Genomic DNA, 18,704 nt, shown 5'->3' on the forward strand with positions numbered 1-18,704 from the left:
AGTATAAGCTGGTTTTGACAGCCGTTGTACACTTGGATGTTGGGTCATGGCAATACTTGCTTATTGTGTGTACGGGGGGGGGGGGGGGGGGGCGGTTATTTGGATTATCATCCTCCACCATGTTTTCTGGTGTTTTTCAGTGGTTTTAAATGTCTGTGCTTTTGTTGTGTGATTTAATAAAGATTTCTATACCTTTCCACAGTACAATTGTGGTGTGCATCCTTATATAGTGGCTAGCTTTTTTCTTTTGGTTCATAGCTCTTGTTATAGCCACTGATAGCACCCCTTTTCTAATCTATATAGTGGTACCAATCTTTATGCATGTAGTTCTTACCGAGAGTAGGCATAATTGTGCTTCTGGATATAAGAAATATGGCTGCCTGGGGTCCATGGAAATGCCTGTAGTCATAACCGTTATCAGAGAACATATATGGGACAAAGCTTTCTCCCTGGCTCTTAATTGCTCCGCCCCTTCAGGTACCCTTCAGGTAGGTAGGAACGTCAGTAATGGGGATCTGTGTTGATTCAGTGATTCCTCTCCCTTGCAGTTCTCCTACACCTGTTTTTAGCTTGTTTTCTGACTTAAAGATCCACCCAAACAAATATCAGATCATCCAATGATGACTGGTGGCAGTGTGTATGGAAATCATGCTCTAGTTACATGACATCACAGCTAAACATTAATTTACTATAATTGTGTTATAGATGTAATAGATTATTTTGGCCACCTTATCACCTGTATACACATCAATATCTTTGTACTACAATGCCATTGATACTTCTCAGGCATTTAAAATAGATGGCCAGAGATATAGATAAATAGAATGAAAATACAACCCATTGTTAAACACACACACCTGTATCCAGGTATACAGAGCAGACCACTCATTAGAGTCAAGAATGACAGACAATGAGTTTTACTCTCTAGGACTTTCATTTGAAATTTGTCATTGTTTTTGTAGAACTGTCAATAGACCATTTTCTGACTTGTTTTCCAGACCGCTTGGCTTCTGTCTACATTTCTCTTAGAATAGATAACACCTTTGCAGACATTCAAAGGAATACACCTTTCTAGAGATCCTGTGGTCTTTCAATTAACTCAACTTAGGCCTACTTACTTGGGGCCTTCTGAAAATTCATACAACATGGTAGACACTTTGCCATGTTTCATCTTTCATATATTTTTCATATTATAACATCTGATTATATCGGTACCAAATAACTCAACAATTAGCAATATTATATATAATGTGCCACTGGTTTCCACAATGCAGCACATAGGGTACAATGCAAACATAAGCTTCTCTCCTCTCTCCTCTCTCTCTCTCTCTCTCTCTCTCTCTCTCTCTCTCTCTCTCTCTCTCTCTCTCTCTCTCTCTTCTCTCTCTCTCTCTCTTTCTCTTTCTCTCTCTCTCTCTTTCTCTCTCTAGTAAGTGAGATGTTTGGGCCTTGGAAGCCCTAAAAGTCCATGCCAGAGGTCTACAAAAGAAAGAGGCCAGTAAAGAATTTATGCCTGAGGAAGAGTGAGTCCACCTGGATGTTGAGAAAGGACAGAGAGAGCCAGATAAAAATCTTAGAGAAAGTAGCCCTCAGAGATAGATAAAGACCTATATAGTCAGTGCAAGTGGAAACAAGTGCCTATGTAAGGGCAGAAGTTTAGGAATAGGATTAGTTGTGAGATTATTATGTACTAGAGAGAAATTATTATGCACAAAAGGAATGCAAAGGAACAGTGGAGCAGTTGCCCAAAGCAACCAATCAGATTCCAATTTTTATTTTTCAAAGGCCTTTTTAAAAATGAAAGGAGCAATATGATAGGTTGCTATGGACAACTACTCCACTGTTCCTTTGCACAATGTTTGATAAATATCTTCCCTTATCTGCAGGCAAATGCACTTTCTCACTTACACTTGAGTAGTCCAAATAGAAGTTGATTATATTATAGAATTTTTATTTATGCAATCCACAATGTAAATAAATACTGACGTTTCAATCCATATATAACCTTCCTCAGAGTACCGGATTGCTGCGGAGTTTGGGGGTAACAAATGAAGAAACCAGATGCTGGCTGGGAGAGATGAGCAGTGAGGAGCGATAGCCATCCACAGTCACATTGGTCGCTTCTCACCGCTCATCTCTGAGAAAGGTTCTATACGGAAAAAAAACATCAGTATTTATTTACATTATGGATTGCATAAATAAAAATTCTATAATATCATCAACTTCTGAGTGCCAAGACTTCTATTTGAATAACTTGTTAAAGGGGTACTCCGGTGGAAAACTTTTATTATAATTATTATTTTTTTATTTTATCAACTGGTGCCAGAAAGTTAAACAGATTTGTAAAAAATTACTTCTATAAAAAATCTTAATCCTTCAGTACTTATTAGCTGCTGAATACTACAGAGGAAATCCTTTTTTTTGTTGGAACACAGTGCTCTCTGCTGACATCTCTGTCCATTTTAGGAACTGTCCAAAGCAGCAAATGTTTGCTATGGAGATTTTCTCCTACTCTGGACAGTTATTAAAGGGGTACTCTACTGCCCTGCTTCCGGAGCTCCGCTCCCCAGCATCTGGAAGTTTATTGTTCTGAACGCTGTGTGCGGGATTCTGTGTTCAGGGCCGCCCCTCGTGACGTCACTCCCGTCCCCTCGTGACGTCACGCCCGCCCCTCAACGAAAGTCTAAGAAGGGGGCGTGACGTCACGAGGGGGCGGGCTTGATGTCACGAGGGGTTGCCCTGAACACTTAATAAACTACTATGATAGATTTCTTTATTGGTTAGTAGCTTCCTTAATTCTAAATGATCCATACTGCAGAGTATATCTGACACCTCCACATAGTTGGCTGGCACACTTCCCTTGTCTGTGTCAGCACTCTCTGCTTTTCTTATCCTTTCCCTCAGTGCTAGGGCCCATTCAGATGGAGGAATATCTGGCCAGAAAAGTCCACCGGGGAAATTCTGCAGTGTGCATGGTGCAGCAGAATCCCATTTAAAACAATAGGAGGCTGCTTCACTGGAATTTCTGAGCAGAATTTTTCTGCAGGATTCTGTTCAGAAATTTCTCTGTGTGAATGGATCCAAAGAACTAGCAGCAGGGAGTGAGAGAAGGGTGTGCACTGAAGATTACAATATAAAGAAGGGGCAAAACATGAATGTCTTTAGGGAAGGCAGATTATAAAAAGCATATTAGTAAGTAAATTGGGAGGAAAGCATACAGGTTGTACAAGAGTGTATAGAGAAAGGAGTGCACCCACAGCAGACTGTGTAAGACTGGTGGGATCAAATCCTCAGCATCAGTGTTAATGAGCAAAAGGGGGAGAAGTACAAACTAGGCTGTGGAATAAGAAGTCAGTCCTGGAAAGAATCTGTACTAAGATTACAGTTATCGAAGGCAGCAGAAGAGTTCTGGACTTACAGACCTCACATTCTGCATGTATTACTGGAGGGGACATCTCCACATGAGGCAACTAGAAGCAGGTTGCAAAATTCATATGATAAAAAAATAAAGACTGGAACTTAGTAAAACTTTTGTTTTCTTTTAATTCAAGGTAACCACTGACATAAAATAATTATGATGTAGCAGTAGGAAAATTAAAGCAATAACACTTACCATAGATTAAATAATATTCAGACTTTATTAATTAAATCTTCTGTGCACACAGTGAACTGCAGCGGGGAGCAGCATCGGAACAAACAGGGAAATCTACCTGTTTGTTCCATTTCTGCTCCCAGCTGCAGTTCTTTTTGTGCACAGATTTCATTAATAAATTCTGAATATCTTTCATCTGTGGTGAGTGCCATTGCTTTAACTTTTCTACTGCTACATTACTTAATGGACTTGCATCATGTACAATAGAGCACCACTAGCAATTTGAAGTACTGTGCATGGTTTCTAATAGCGCACCTTTTCACTGTATGTGAATACTCCTATATTGGTCTGTAGTGCCAGACACCATTCTTTTTTGCTTTGCTTTTTATTTATCATACAACAATACAATGCAGAATTATTACATTTGCAATAATAACTGAAATAATAATAATAACACAAAGAGAAACATAGCCGCACATCCACCATTTGTATTTTGATCTACTTGCTTCCCAGCATAATTTAAAAAACTAACAGGTTGTTAGTATACATTTTTATCAAAAAGTACTGGCCCACTTGCCACGTCAAGGCCACCTAGTCAGAGTGGGTGCCTAACCTAACACTGGCATAGCACCGGGCGGAGACCACTGTCTCTGAGACACCATGCCCACAGGGGGAACGACCCAGTGGCCAGGCAGCCCCACTGCTGCCCGACCAAGCCCCTGGCTTTGGGCTGCACCACCCCCTAGACAAAGCATCACACAAACAATAGCCGCCACAGAGAACCACACCAGTGTGAACACTTACCATGTGCTCCCTACTAGAGGACTGGGAGAATGTAAGGAGGAAACCCCTATGCAGTCTCCTGCTAATTAAAAACGCCTGGCCATGGAAGAGAGAGACTACAAATGTACAACACAAAGAGAAACATAGCCACACATCCACCATTTGTGCTGGGGATGTTAGGGACCCATTACTTACAGGTGGCCATGATGTGGCTAGCGGGCTTGCACTTCATGATCACAAAGTACACTAATGACCTGGTAGTTTAATAAATGTTGCTGAGAAGCATTAGATCAACTGCATGTTGTGGATGTGCGCCCATGTCTGTATTTTCTCAAGTTGAATTCATAATATAAGTTTGAAAACAAACAGATGTAATAATAACTATCACCATTCATCATAATAAATATTAGTTAACAATATACATTAAATACAGTATACAAAAACTTATATTCTGATCTCATGCAAACCCATATGGATGTGGATCATACATTTGGTATCATTGAGATATTACTTTATTATAGCATCTTTTAGAAAACCCTCAAAAAATTACATACAATGGAGGTGAAACTAACAGGCCTATAATAGAGTCACTATTTGGCCCATTTTTGTATAACAACACACAACATTTGCTATGCGCCAGTCCTGGGGAACTTACCCTGTCACTATAGAGTCGAGTCTTTCTATTACATTACTTAACTCCCTTAGAACGCGGGGAGTGAATACCATCTGGACCTCAGGATTTGTCTATTTAGATTTTTTGTAGGCGGCACTGTACTTCTTTCTGGGTTAGGCTGGGTCCACACTACGTTTTGTCCCATACGGGAGCGCATACGGCAGGGGGGAGCTAAAACCTCGCTCTCCCGTATGTCACCGTATGCGCTCCCGTATGTCATTCATTTCAATGAGCCGACCGGAGTGAAACGTTCGGTCCGGTCGGCTCATTTTTGCGCCGTATGCGCTTTTACAACCGGACCTAAAACCGTGGTTGACCACAGTTTTAGGTCCAGTTGTAAAAGCGCATACAGCGCAAAAATGAGCCGACCGGACCGAACGTTTCACTCCGGTCGGCTCATTGAAATGAATGACATACGGGAGCGCATACGGTGACATACGGGAGAGCGAGGTTTTAGCTCCCCCCTGCCGTATGCGCTCCCGTATGGGACAAAACGTAGTGTGGATCCAGCCTTAGACAGGTGAAATGTACTGAGGAGTTTACCTTTTCCTGCTGTATTTTTACCTGGCATTTCATTTTCTTCCATGAATACAGTAGAGAAGAGTATGTTTAATATTTTCACTTTTTCCTGCTCATGGTCTATATTTGCTCCCTCGTCACTTTTAAAAGGGCCAATACTTTCAATTTTAACACTTTTACTATATATATAGTTAAAGGAAATCGGTCATCAGTGTCACCTGCACTCACCTGTCAGTACAGACAAGTAGTGCAGGTGACACTGATGACAACGATACTTACCTGGTCCCAATCCATGCTGTGGTTCTTCCGCAATCTTCCGCCGTATCTTTCGCTCTACATTTGGAGCATGGGCGGAGCTTAGTTTGATACTGGTGGGACCAAGCAGAGAACAACAGCAGTGATGTCACTGAGCTCTACCCATGCTCCAAGTCGCGCTTGGAGCGGAAAATACGACAAAAGATTGCAGAACAACCACAGTATGGCATGGAACCAGGTAAGTATCACTGTCATCAGTACCACCTGCACTACCTGTCTATACTTGTACTGTGCAGGTTAGTGCAGGTGACACTGATGAGAGATTTCCTTTTAAAGAACATTTTGGGATTTGTTTTTTTCTTTGGCAAAGTGTCTCTCAGTCTCTTTTTTGCTACTTTTATGTTGTGCCTAATTTGGACATTCTTTTTTAATAGAAGAGGCCCTTGACAATAAGCTGATCACATGGTGCTCTACTGCAGTCACCCTCAAAAATCAGCTGTAAACTGTGCTGGAAACTCCCAACAAAGGTTTGAATTACTATGTGGGTGTGCTAGGTATTACAAAACAAGAGATGAGTTTTGTGGCTGCTCCTTGTTCTGGCTAACGGACGAAAGTCCTGGAAGAAGGGTCATCTGTTCTTAAATCTAAATTCCTGAACAGGGGCCGGCATTTATCACAGTAGGTGTAAGTGAAGCATTTTTCTACACCTTTTTTTTGTGTGTGCTGGTAAAGGGTAGGATCACCAAATGTATTAAATGGTCATAGAGCATTTGATACATTTTGTGCAGGTACACATTTTCTGAAATTTTTCTTTTCACATACACCAAAAAGCTAAGCTAAGTCTGGGCTAGTGTAGTTTTAGAGACATTTCAGTGGCTTTGGACCTTTTTTGCGCCTTTTCACAAAAAGGCGCAGTTCATAAAACCCTTCCATATCATGTGCATTGCCAAAATCAGCAGAAATGTGTAAACCTAAAGGTGCAAAAAAGGTGTAAATAAACCCTGTTGCGCCTTTTTCACACCTTTTCTAGACACAAAAAAAATGTCTAAAGACAATGATAAATGTCAGCTAGGGTGTTTAAAAATTGTTTTTCTAATTAAGCCAATCCTTCTAAGTTTGCAATACAATATGTAAGGACGAGCTGTAGGAAAAAATCATAAATATCCTTAACTACATGTGGTTATTGCATCCCACCCAGTATTGTTTCATCAGAAAACATCTGGCTTCTAGTTTTACACAATGACCTATTGTTTTAAAAGAATTCCACACAATGAACACAATTGTTTATATATTCCTGCCATCAAATGCATACTCATAATGTATCTTAGTTGTTACAGTAGCTTCTGCGTTTTGCATTTCGAAGTTTCACAAATTTCTACTAAGGAACTTTAGGAACTTTGTTTACATATGTCTGTGATGTACATTCAGTATCTCTGTTGGGATAATTTTTATACTAAATACCAATGTGCCTATATACTTTAAATGACTAGATGGGAAAAGGGAGTATTGAGTGGGAGCATATGCAGGATTTTCTTGAAGGGGGAGGGGGGGCGGGATAAAAAAGCAGTATACACAGGCCAATATCTCTCATCTAGTGTCCATACAGCAATAAATTCCAGCTTCCAGCTGTAAGTGATTATGGTACAGTAACATCCAGTGACTCACAGGTGACGTCTTGTCTGATCCGAGTTAGTCACTTTCGCTTGTGTCAGTCGGGCCAAGAATGCCAGGACGATTTCTTCCAGCCAAAATGGGTCTCTGCAGTACCTACTAGACAAACATCTGAAGCTCCACATTTTTCCAGCACCCTCCTTTCCTTTCCCCCAACAATAATGCCTCAAACAGTAATAATGCCCCCCCCCCCCCCGCCCCTCATGTGTTCTATGCAGTAAAGTGAGTAAGTAAGTGGGTTGGGGAAAGATGTAAGTAGGCCTCCAATAGGTATATTGGCCGACAGTAGGTAGTTTCTGCAGTATATAGGCCTCAATTGGTACTTTCCCTCTGTGTATAGGCCCCCATTAGGTAGTTTACCTCTGTATATAAGCATCCAGTAGGTATTTTCTCCTTTTCATAGCCCCCTCATGAATATAAAAAAAAAAAAAAAAAACATACTTCCTTCTCTATCTTATCTAGGCTGCAGGTAGTTTCATGTCTGCAGCCACTAGAGGCCTGCAGCATCCTCTTCTTCGGGACCACACACATAGAAAGCGTGACGTCCTCCTACTCATGGGCATCACAAATGAAAAGGATGCATCGGGTCTCCAGTGGCTACAGGCATGCAGCTGCCTGTAGCCTAGAAGTTCAGCAGTGCTTTTAAGCATGTAAAATGTGCTTGCTGTTAAAAACGCAAGTCACCCACAACCACTGCAGTATTCAACTGTATGGGCATCCTAAGAATGGCTATAAAGTTAACAGGCTTAAAACCAAATGCCCCTGATATCAGAGGAAGTGGTCATGTTGAACTCAACAAAAGAGTTCAATGGGGGTCTGGATGCATGGAGTAATAACATTACAGGTTATGGATGCTATATTTATAGGGACAGAACATTGATCCAGCAATATATCTGATTGCCATACTTGGAGTTCAGAAGGAATTTTCCCCACAGTTATAGGGTAATTTGCATCATTCTCATAAGGGTTTGTTGCCTTCCTCTTGATCAACATAGTAGGGACACAGTAGGGTTGTAGGCTGAACTTGATGCACTCTCTTGTCGTTTTTCAATTTTATGAACTATGTAACTATTTAACACTCTTCCTCAAATAGACATTGAACTCAGCAAAACTACTTAGCAACAGAAAATTGCACTAGTTTGATTATGATAAGATGTAAGAGCTTCTGATTTCTTACTGAAAGGAATCAATCAACAATTAAGCCATAAAATAGACATAACAAGCTAATCTTTTGGTGTTTCAACAGATGGGACCCCCACCGATCAAGAGAACTGGTGTAAAATGTGCCCCAGAATGAATTGAATGCTCCACACATGCAATGTCAGTGCTCCTTTTATTCTCCAGGCGGCTTCTAACATTGCTGAGCTCAGCATTGATCAGCTAGTCAACCCCTATTATATTTATAGGTGGTATGATTTAATTGTGGGAGAAACCCTTTATTTTCAATCATGGCAACTGGCAAATGGTAAAGGGAAAAGTTCTTAAAATATTGATACAATAAATTATTCTCCAAAACATAGTTTTTTCTTGTGTGTACTTTTCCGAATTCCTTTTTGCTATGAATAGTAAAAGGAAATGCAAAAATGGATACATCTCAAACTTTTACTATACAATAGTAACATTATAACAGCTATATTTAACATATTATAGACTTGTCTTCCTGTTAAGGATTGTTGGAGTTAATGGGAAAGAACTTATGGTAGGAAAAATTTTTCAAGCTGATGCGGTAAACAAAAAGTGGCAAAAAAACTTAATAGCAATTACCTGCAAATCAACTAATTGATAATCTGAATGATAAAAAATGTACACAGTACTTTTCTTTACCAAGGGCAAAGATACGCAGAACTCAGCATTCTACTTTGATAGGGATAAAATTAGAAGATGAAAGGTATACTGTCACACACATCAGGGTCCCTGACCTCATACAGAATGTTTATAATAGATAGAAATCAAAAACAGTTAACTTCAGAGCAGTCGTTTTCCATATATACTGGCCCAGAGTCATCTGCCTGAAAGGAGACCTGCGGTGCAAAACTTTTAACTTCTCCCAGGCTGCAAACACTAAGAAAACAAACTTTACCCTACTTCCTAGGTCCCCCCGATGCACCGATATTGGCATCCTGTTCCTTCAACGCTGCTCGGCTCCCTGCTTCTTAGGCTCGCAACGTCACGTTGCAGTGAGCGTATCGCCAGCCGCAGTGATGTCCCGTCTCGACTGGTGATAGGCTGATCACATTGTCATGTAAGAAGCCTGGGCAGCAGGGAGAAGGCGGGGCCCTAGCTCCTTACATGACACTGCGCTCAGTTAGGGGGAGAAATTAAACAAAACTTGTGCAGAGGAAAAGTTAACAAGTTGCCTATAGCAACCAATCAGAGTCACCATGCATAACACATACACAGTTTCTAACTTCAATATTTTTGGTTCAGTGAAAAAAATCTCAACAGTTGCTTTTCTAGAAAACTCTTGTCCATGACCTGGGTCATCAGGATGGACCTCGGAAGATTCTTCATGGCCTGCTAAGCTTGATTAACAGATCTCTTAGGCTATGTTCACACGTCAGAATTTCTGCACAGAATTTGCATGAAAATTTTTTGCAAATTAACTGCCCATTCACTTCAATGGAATTCCTACAGCGGAAATTCTGTAGCAGAAATGCTGCTGTGCGAATGGGACACATGAATTTATAGCCAATAGGCTTCAATGGGATTCCACTGCCCCATTCACACAGCTGAATTTCTGCTGCAGAATTTAAGCTGCAGGAATTGCATTGAAGTGTATTTGCTATAAAATCATGGAGAGTTTTCATGCAGAATTCAGAGTACATTCCCACAGCAGAATTTCTGAGCAGAAACATTCAGCTTGGAAATTTCGTTGCAGCACACTCTCATTGTTTTCAATGGGTTTCTGTTGCGCCATGCACAGTGACATTTCTGCAGTGGAAACATCTGACACTGAAATTCTGAATCTGTGCTCCACATAAAGAATTAACTCTGAAATGCAGCCTGCTCAGAAATGCGTTGTCGTTTATGGAGATGACACATTTCCAAGCAGTCCTTGTGCCAGGTTGTTCTGCCGGTGCCAGCCACCAGCAAAATTTCCAGCTGGAATTTTTCAGCCATTTGAATGGGGCCTAATGCAGACGTGATCATATGCATTTGAAGTCACTGTGAAACTGACCTTAGTTTACGTTGCTGACCTTAGCAGTATTCTATCGAAACAGCATACAAAATAACTCAATTTAGTAAGAAAATAAATAGAAAGTAAGCATTATCCTTACAAGGCCTACATATATTTAGTCTTTTTACTTTGTATTTCTTAGACATTTACTTTGAGCCAAAAAGATCTTATTCTCTGACTCACAAAATGAAATTTGCCTTGTCATACATGTAATGGATATAAGTAAAACTTTTTGATGTGTATTTCAGTATTTCATTCATGACTAAATCAAAGTCTATTACTCCGCTTTATTAAAGTTATTAAAATGCAGATCAACCATCTACAGCCATTATGCAGCACAATTTTAATTCACAGCTAATGGTCATTCTGGTCTGCATAATAAATCATTGGAAGTGTTAGAACTTCTTAGACCTAATATGCATGATAGGATATATAAAGTTGTTAGGTAGCAGACAGTACCAGCACTTCTTGTATCTAGGTTACAGTTTTTTTTTATCAATTGCTCACTTGACTTTAAAACTGTCCTTTGAGCTAAGTTATGTATTTTTGGAGACAATTCTCTTCAAACATTCCCAGTATTGCTCATGAGTGGTACTTGCAATCTAACCTTATTAAGACCTTGTTTGTGGTTAATCTATTGCCACAGTTTATTGGGTTTCTTCTTAAGTAAATGGTTTCCATGTCCCTTAAATAAAGAAACCACAGCTTTGATGTAATGTACCATTCCTTTATACAAAAGCAAGAAGTTTATTATGTTACATAAACTTGGATCACTTAAGTTTCCTAGGGTACCTAGATTATAAAGCAAATCATCGAGGTGGAGCAGTGCAAAACACTTGGAAACATTCCCAACAGTCTCCTCCAAGGGACATTTTTTATCCTAGCAGGGGCATAGTTGTAGGTGGTGATGAGGTAGTAATCTCACCTAGCTCCTGGCACCAAGGCCTTTTTGCATTAGAAAACACTTCTATTAGGCATAGTGCATAGTTAGTGAGGTGCCCTGTTGCAGATTTGAAGGTCCAAGAGCTTCTTTATGTTACACACTATTTTAGGTAAAATAAAATTTTAAAAGCAAAATAACAGTAAAGAAAAATGATAACGTCTTAAGTCATTAAAGCTCTGCAGTGCTGTACACTGATTGTTACCACTCACACTTTAGCCCTTGCCCCTAGTTGGGCTTTCACTTTAATCTCATACACACATACACACAGGTTAATGTATTTTTTTCTCATTAAAAGTTTGTTTTGATTTTTGAAGAGAAACAAGGAAGAAGGGAAAAGGGTAGAAATGTATTTTTATTATTAGTAAATTTTAGTTTTTTTGTAAAATTGCTATGCTATGGTGTAGGCCTTCTTTATTTTTCTATTTTGTCTATTTTTATTCTGTTTTCACTTTATTTTTTGTTGCATTGTGTGCCCCTCATGAGGTCATAAAAGAAATTTGGGTTAAGGGGCGGCATTTCAATTTTTTTTTTTTATAATTGTTTAATTCTCCTGGAACTTGGGATGACCTATTAGCCCCTGAACACTCACAGCAGAGCAGCAGCTCCTGCAGGTGCCCAGATTCCAGTGATCACAATGATTGCCAGGATAGGAAGCAGAAAGCCTTATGGCTCCGGCTTAGCTATGTATACAGCACTTATTGAGCACTTATCCTGTACACCTGTCAGAAATGCAGGAACAATAATAAACCATCTCTACATTTTCTCTGGAGAAATTGGCTGTCATTCAAAGTCAGGTCTTCTCTCCTGTTGCAGCACAATTTTTGTGCCACTAAAAACTTTGCATGGACATTTTGCAAGTGATTAATATAAAAAAAAACAATACATAAATCAGTTAACAACAAATTGCAATTTGAATACTCATGTTGCAAAATTGCATCAATAAAATATATTTATTTTACATGCAAAGATGCACATGAGTCATTACTAAAATGTTAGGGTAAGTGATTTACAGTTGTAATAAAAGTAAAGGAGGTGTTACTAAGCCCCTGCAGCACTGAGCCCTGTACATCAATCACTTAAGACAGGGAGGGGAGGGGGAGGGAGGAGGCATGCATGCTGCAGCTTGGTGACACCTCCATGACACTTGAGCTCTGAGCATGATATACAGTTGGCAGTAGATATAGCTTTAATCCCTTAATTTAATTTAAATCAAGTAAAATATAATCTACGAATAACTTATCCCAATAAATTTAATTGGATATGTTGTAGTAATTTTTGACAACTAGCAATTGAGAATAATATTTAGGCAAGTATAATAAATTTTCCAACTATTTTGTTTCCCGAGTGTGAAGCCATGCACCATGTCACCAAAATAAGCAGTTTTATAAAACAAAATAATGCTTCAGCCTCCTTAACTATTTCTACATGCAAAAATTACTTTTAGTTATAATTGGAGATAGTGATTTGTGCCCAATTTAAAATGTCCAAGGCTAATATAATCTTCCTTTGGAAGCAATTATTTGCTTTAAGATTAACTAGAAAGTCTTTAGATCACCTAACTTTCTTTATTAGACCATTGATTTAGTGTTCTCTCTACTTTTTCATGCTAAAGCATGCCTTTACAAGAGAATTCTAAATTTAGGAACAAGCTCAAGATAATCAAATGTTCTACTCTGCTGCTAAATTAACTATTCGTCATGGTTGGATATACTCTGTTATACCTCACCCTAGTGCAAAATAAATTCACCAAGTTATAGCATATAAAATAATACCAATGCTTCTTCCTTTCCATTACTATTAAACAAACTTTGAACCTATGCAACATTTTACTTACTTCAATTATGTAATGAACTATTTCTACATTAGAATTTTATTATTTCTTTAAATATTCATACATTTAAATAGACAACGCCTGTGTCTTGTTTGTCTCTAAAGACTCAGCAGATTTCTATATTGCATATTTCCCCAAAAAATGTTGATGCTTAACCTTTGGATAATTAATACATTTTGTAATGTGCTGTATACAACAAAATGCCTAGTTTTTTTTGCTATCAGCCATTGATGCCAATTTTTGACATGTTGCCAACATTCACAGAATGTTCATGAATAATTAACCCTTTTTAGCATTTGTTTCTATTTATGTGTGCTATATGTTTAACAATGTTTTACAAGGAAATTCCTATTATAAGGCCACCAGGACAGGGAATGGCATGAATGATCATGCCCATTATATACATTTTAAATCTATGGTACTAAGGATTTATCAAAACCTAAAGAAAAGTTGACTAATTTCCCATAGCTACCAATCAGATCACTTCTTTCATTTTTAAGAAGGCCTATAAAAAATAAAAAAAGGCATCCGATTTGTTGCTATGGGCAACTGGTCAACTTATCCTCTGCACAGGTTTTAATAAATCTCCCTCTTTGTAAATAAATTAGTAACAATAAAATAGTAATTAAGTAGTAATTGTATATAGTATTATGTTATCATTCACTCCATAAAGTATGGCGGAATCTAAAATATAGTTTATACATTCCAATACAACATTCTTTAAAGTAGTGTTACCATTTCCACACTTTTCACATGAGCAAGAGACAAGGACCCATGTCCAGCATCAGTTGGGGCTCCAGTGTACCAGGTCCCTAACAATCAGTGTTTTCTGAAATATAATAAGGGTGCGTTCCCACAGGGCGTATACGCAGCGTATTTGACGCTGCGCAAATTTTACGGCAGCAGCGGGAAATACGCTGCGTATCCCTTGCTCACTATACACACAGGGCTTTCTGGCGGCAGCCCTATGTGTGTAGTGAGTTTTGGAGGCGGGGCCGTGTGCCGGCGTGTCTGTGACGCGCGGCCCCGCCTCCAAAACTCACTGCACACATAGGGCTGCCGCCGGAAAGCCCTGTGTGTATAGAGAGCGAGGAATACGCAGCGTATTTCCCGCTGCTGCCATAAATTTTGCGCAGCGTCAAATACGCTGCGTATACGCCCTGTGGGAACGCACCCTAAGACAATATTCTGAAGAAAAGAAATGTCAAAATCTCTCTTAAAGTGTTACTATCAGGTCAGGCCTGGATGTGTTTCTGGAGAGTAATAACATTACAGGTTATGGATAATAGATTTATAGGGATAGAGCAAGGATATTTACAGGGATTTATTCTGATATATTTGCCTATTTGGAGTCGGGAAGGAATTTTTTTTCGCTAGTATGGGCAATTGGCATCAGCCTCATAAGGTTTTTTTTTGGCTTCTTTTGGATTAACGCAGGAAGGACAAAATAAGGTTATAGGTCATAGACCTGTATGCATAATAATATGCATGTTTTATGTATATGGAATACCTTGTGATCTATGTATTACTTTGTTCACTCTGCATGCACTTCTCCAGAAGGCTGTGGGTGTTTCTTCAAGAGCATGAAAAACTTGCTCCTTTCCTCCCCCTTCCCTGTCATGAGGTTTTTACATTTTTATATTTGTGTGCATGCTTTTAACAACCCTAAAGCAGACACGTGGAACCGATATGGTGCATATACACAAGAAATAAGTTCATAAAATGACCAAAGAGAAATCATTTTACATGCAAATAATAGTTTAGCCCCTTGTATCAACTGTCAGTGTGCATGAAAATCATTTTCTTCTGAAAAGACTGCAAGCTCTCTGGATCTTTTCTGGATCTCAGGTTCAGCTCATACTGGTGAAAGCTAGCTGATACACTGCACTGAGGCACAGCAGGGAGATAACCACACCCCCAGGTCCAAAATATATTGTTGTTAGGACCAAAAAGACTTGGATACCAGGGTTTGTTTGTAAAATTTAAGAGATAAAGACCCACAGTGGCCATTTAAAAAAAAAAAAAATTCAGATATTTAGCAATCAAATGTTTTTAATAAAGTATATTAGGAAAATGCTTCATTTTTAAGTAAGTATTAACTGAATTTTTTCTTCTAATGACAGTAATGCTTTACGTTTTGCCATGTTAAACAGTCATCTCTTCAGCCATGTATCACTAATGAAGTCTGATGTTTAGTGTAAATAAAAAAATCTTTATATATCCAAGGCACCTGTGTTGTTGGATTCTCAAAATTTACTATCTATCACATTTAAACAGGAATTCACATTTTGTATTTTCTTTACTCAGGTTTAATTATCTGTTTCCTTTTTTTTTTCTCTCTTTTGAATGAGCATCTCTAATAATCTGTATGGCCTTGAAAAAGCTCCACAAGTAACAATTCCAGCCTTGTATTTTATTTTGTGAAATTCCTCATAAGAATTGATAGAAGGGATATCATTTTTTACAAGAATAGTATTCAGCTTATGTCATGTTAATTGTTATTTCTGTTGAAATTGCCATTAAACTTTGAGCTTTTAAAGTGTAGATAAAAAGCATGTAAATGAATCTTTTCATTTGAAACCTCAATATTTTCTATTTTTATTTAGCCTGCACTAGTACTAATTGCAATCTTTTCTATTTCATAAAGGAAGAAAATGAAATCCCTTCAAGCGTCTTTGTGAAAGAACCAACACCTGTTCCTAGTATAACAGAAGGTCCAGAAGAATCCATTGACCCTAACAAGTCTCAGGAGGAGACCATGCATACAATTGACCTTTCTTCAGATGATGAAATTAATCATGAGGATGATGGCCATGATGACAGTTTGGATGAAAAATTAGAGCCAAGCAGAGCTGAGAAAATGAAAAGATCCAGTCTGAAGAAAGTAGACAGCCTGAAGAAAGCATTTTCACGTCAAAATATTGAAAAGAAAATGAATAAGATTAGCACTAAAATTGTGTCACCAGAAAGAAGGGAAAAAATTAAAAAGTCTTTTACTCCATCGCAAAACAAATCCTCAAAAGGGTCATCATTCAAAGTTCCAATAGGTTTTAGCGTGAAGAAAGTCAATGAAGAAGAAATTCCTATGCAGGCTGAGGTGACGTCCCCAAGTCAATCTGAAGAAGAAAAAGCTGTGAATGGTCAGGATGTTAGCCCAGAGGATCAGAAGCCTGCTGAGGTACCTACAAATGAGGAAGTGAAACCAATTGAAGTCTCAATAGATAAAGAGCCTGAAAAAGAAGATGAAGATGTGAGAAAAAACATTGAGTTGTCCATTGTTGAAGATGAGGAAGAGCATGATTTAAACTTTGAAAATGAGAATCCATTTAGCTCTGAGTACAAGCCAAAGCCCGGGGAATTAGAAGACGAATATGAAACCCCTACACAGTCAACTGCTCTACAAATAGACCAAACTGCATAAAAGTTGCTTCAGAATAAGCAGTCAACTGTTTATAAATGATGTGTTACACAAAAATATGATACATATACATGGTAATTTGCTAATATGATGTTACTATGTCATAATACTGTAGATGAGTTCTGTGTGGAGCGATATGTTTAAGGAAGCTGTCTATTAATATATAGAATAAGGATCAGCTAAAAGTTATTGCTTTTTAAAAACATAAAAAGTTATTCCTTTTAAACGGCATTGGAAATCTAGATAATAACACAATTATTATGATAAACTATCCAACAATCTATGTCTGTCTATTTATCTAATATCTATCTTTCTAGCTATTCTATGAACATGAACCCCACACCATTAGTTGTCGTTTAAAGGTTGTCATTATTTTGTTACTGAATTATTGTTAACATGCGTCAGAGGGCTTTAAGGATAAGGTCACACATAATGGATTTGCAGTGTATTTTATGCTGCGGATCTGCCGTTGACCTGACTTATTTTGTGCCTACAGCTGTTGTTGAAACACCCCCCCTTCCCTCGCCATGCCCCTGGCCTGCTTGCAGACACAATCCGCCTCTACGAGCAGTCAAACAGGGGGCCTGTGAGTCTCCAAGTCCACTTTGACATTGCGGAGCAGCCTGCGCATGTTCAGTGCACTCAGACATTGCGACTGCTCCGCGATGTCTGAGTAGGCTCGGCGACTCGCAGGCCCGTGTGGCTGTCCATAGCGGCTGATTGCCGCTGCAAGCATGCCGGGGCGCAGTGAGGCGGGGATAGGGGGTGGCAACAGCTGGAGGCACAAAATGGGTCAGGTCATTAAAAAAAAAATTGTGCGTGTGTGTGTGTATATATATATATATATATATATATATATATATATATATATATATATATATAAATATATATCTTGGTGACCTAATACTTTATCTACAGATTAAGATTACTTAAAACCAGTCTCAATTGCATGCTGATCTGACTTATTTCATTAGAATATATGGGACCAATCTTCTGGGAAATATGATTTTTTCATAAAGATAACGGAATTAATTAATGTGTCCTACCATTACAATTTAATACTAACATAGTCCTTATGTGAAATATAAACTTATACATTGAATTAAATACAAATACACATTGTATATTGTATAGCTCTTATGGTCCAAGTTTTTCTATATACTGTATTGTCGACTTCTTTTCTTATTGAATTCTAAGGCAATTTAACCTTAAAGGGGCACTCCGGTGGAAAACTTTTTTTTTTTCCTTTAAATGAACTGGTGCCAGAAAGTTAAACAGATTTGTAAATTACTTCTATTAAAAAAATCTTAATCCTTTCAGTACTTTTTAGCAGTTGTATGCTACAGTGGAAAATCTTTATTTTTTTAATTTCTTTTTTGTGTTGTTCACAGTGCTCTCTGCTGACACCTGATCTCTGTATCAGGAACTGTTCAGAGCAGGAGAAAATCCCCATAGCAAACCTATGCTGCTCTGGACAGTTGCTGACACAGACAGAGGTGTCAGCAGAGAGCACTGTGGACAACACAAAAAAGAATTTCAAAAAGTAAAGAATTTTCTCTGTAGCATACAGCGGCTAAAAAGTACTAAAAGGATTAAGATTTTTTTAATAGAAGTAATTTACAAATCTGTTTAACTTTCTTGCACCAGTTCATTTAAAAAAACAAAACTGTTTTCCACCGGAGTACTCCTTTAATCTGATACAAGCATGGGCACATATTAATTTTTTTTTACTTCAAGCAGACAATGGAAGAGTTCTAGGTGGATTTCATAGTTGGCATTATTTTCCTTTCCATATTTTTTTCATATTTCCTGGCTTAAAAAAATGACAGTTATCAGTGTTG

At 38.4% G+C, this 18,704-nt stretch overlaps 1 protein-coding gene across 1 annotated transcript in view; it reads left to right on the forward strand.

Moving 5' to 3' along the window:
• CAVIN2 (caveolae associated protein 2) overlaps positions 1-18,420 on the forward strand; it is a 62,858-nt gene extending 44,438 nt beyond the window's left edge. The window contains exon 2 of the mRNA XM_056534116.1: positions 16,093-18,420. Coding sequence (XP_056390091.1) covers positions 16,093-16,866 — 774 coding nt within the window. The 3' untranslated portion in view covers positions 16,867-18,420. The remainder of the gene's footprint in view (positions 1-16,092) is intronic.
• The last annotated feature ends 284 nt before the right edge of the window (positions 18,421-18,704 follow it).

Source organism: Hyla sarda, chromosome 8 (genome assembly GCF_029499605.1).
Source record: "Hyla sarda isolate aHylSar1 chromosome 8, aHylSar1.hap1, whole genome shotgun sequence".
NCBI lineage: Eukaryota > Metazoa > Chordata > Amphibia > Anura > Hylidae > Hyla > Hyla sarda.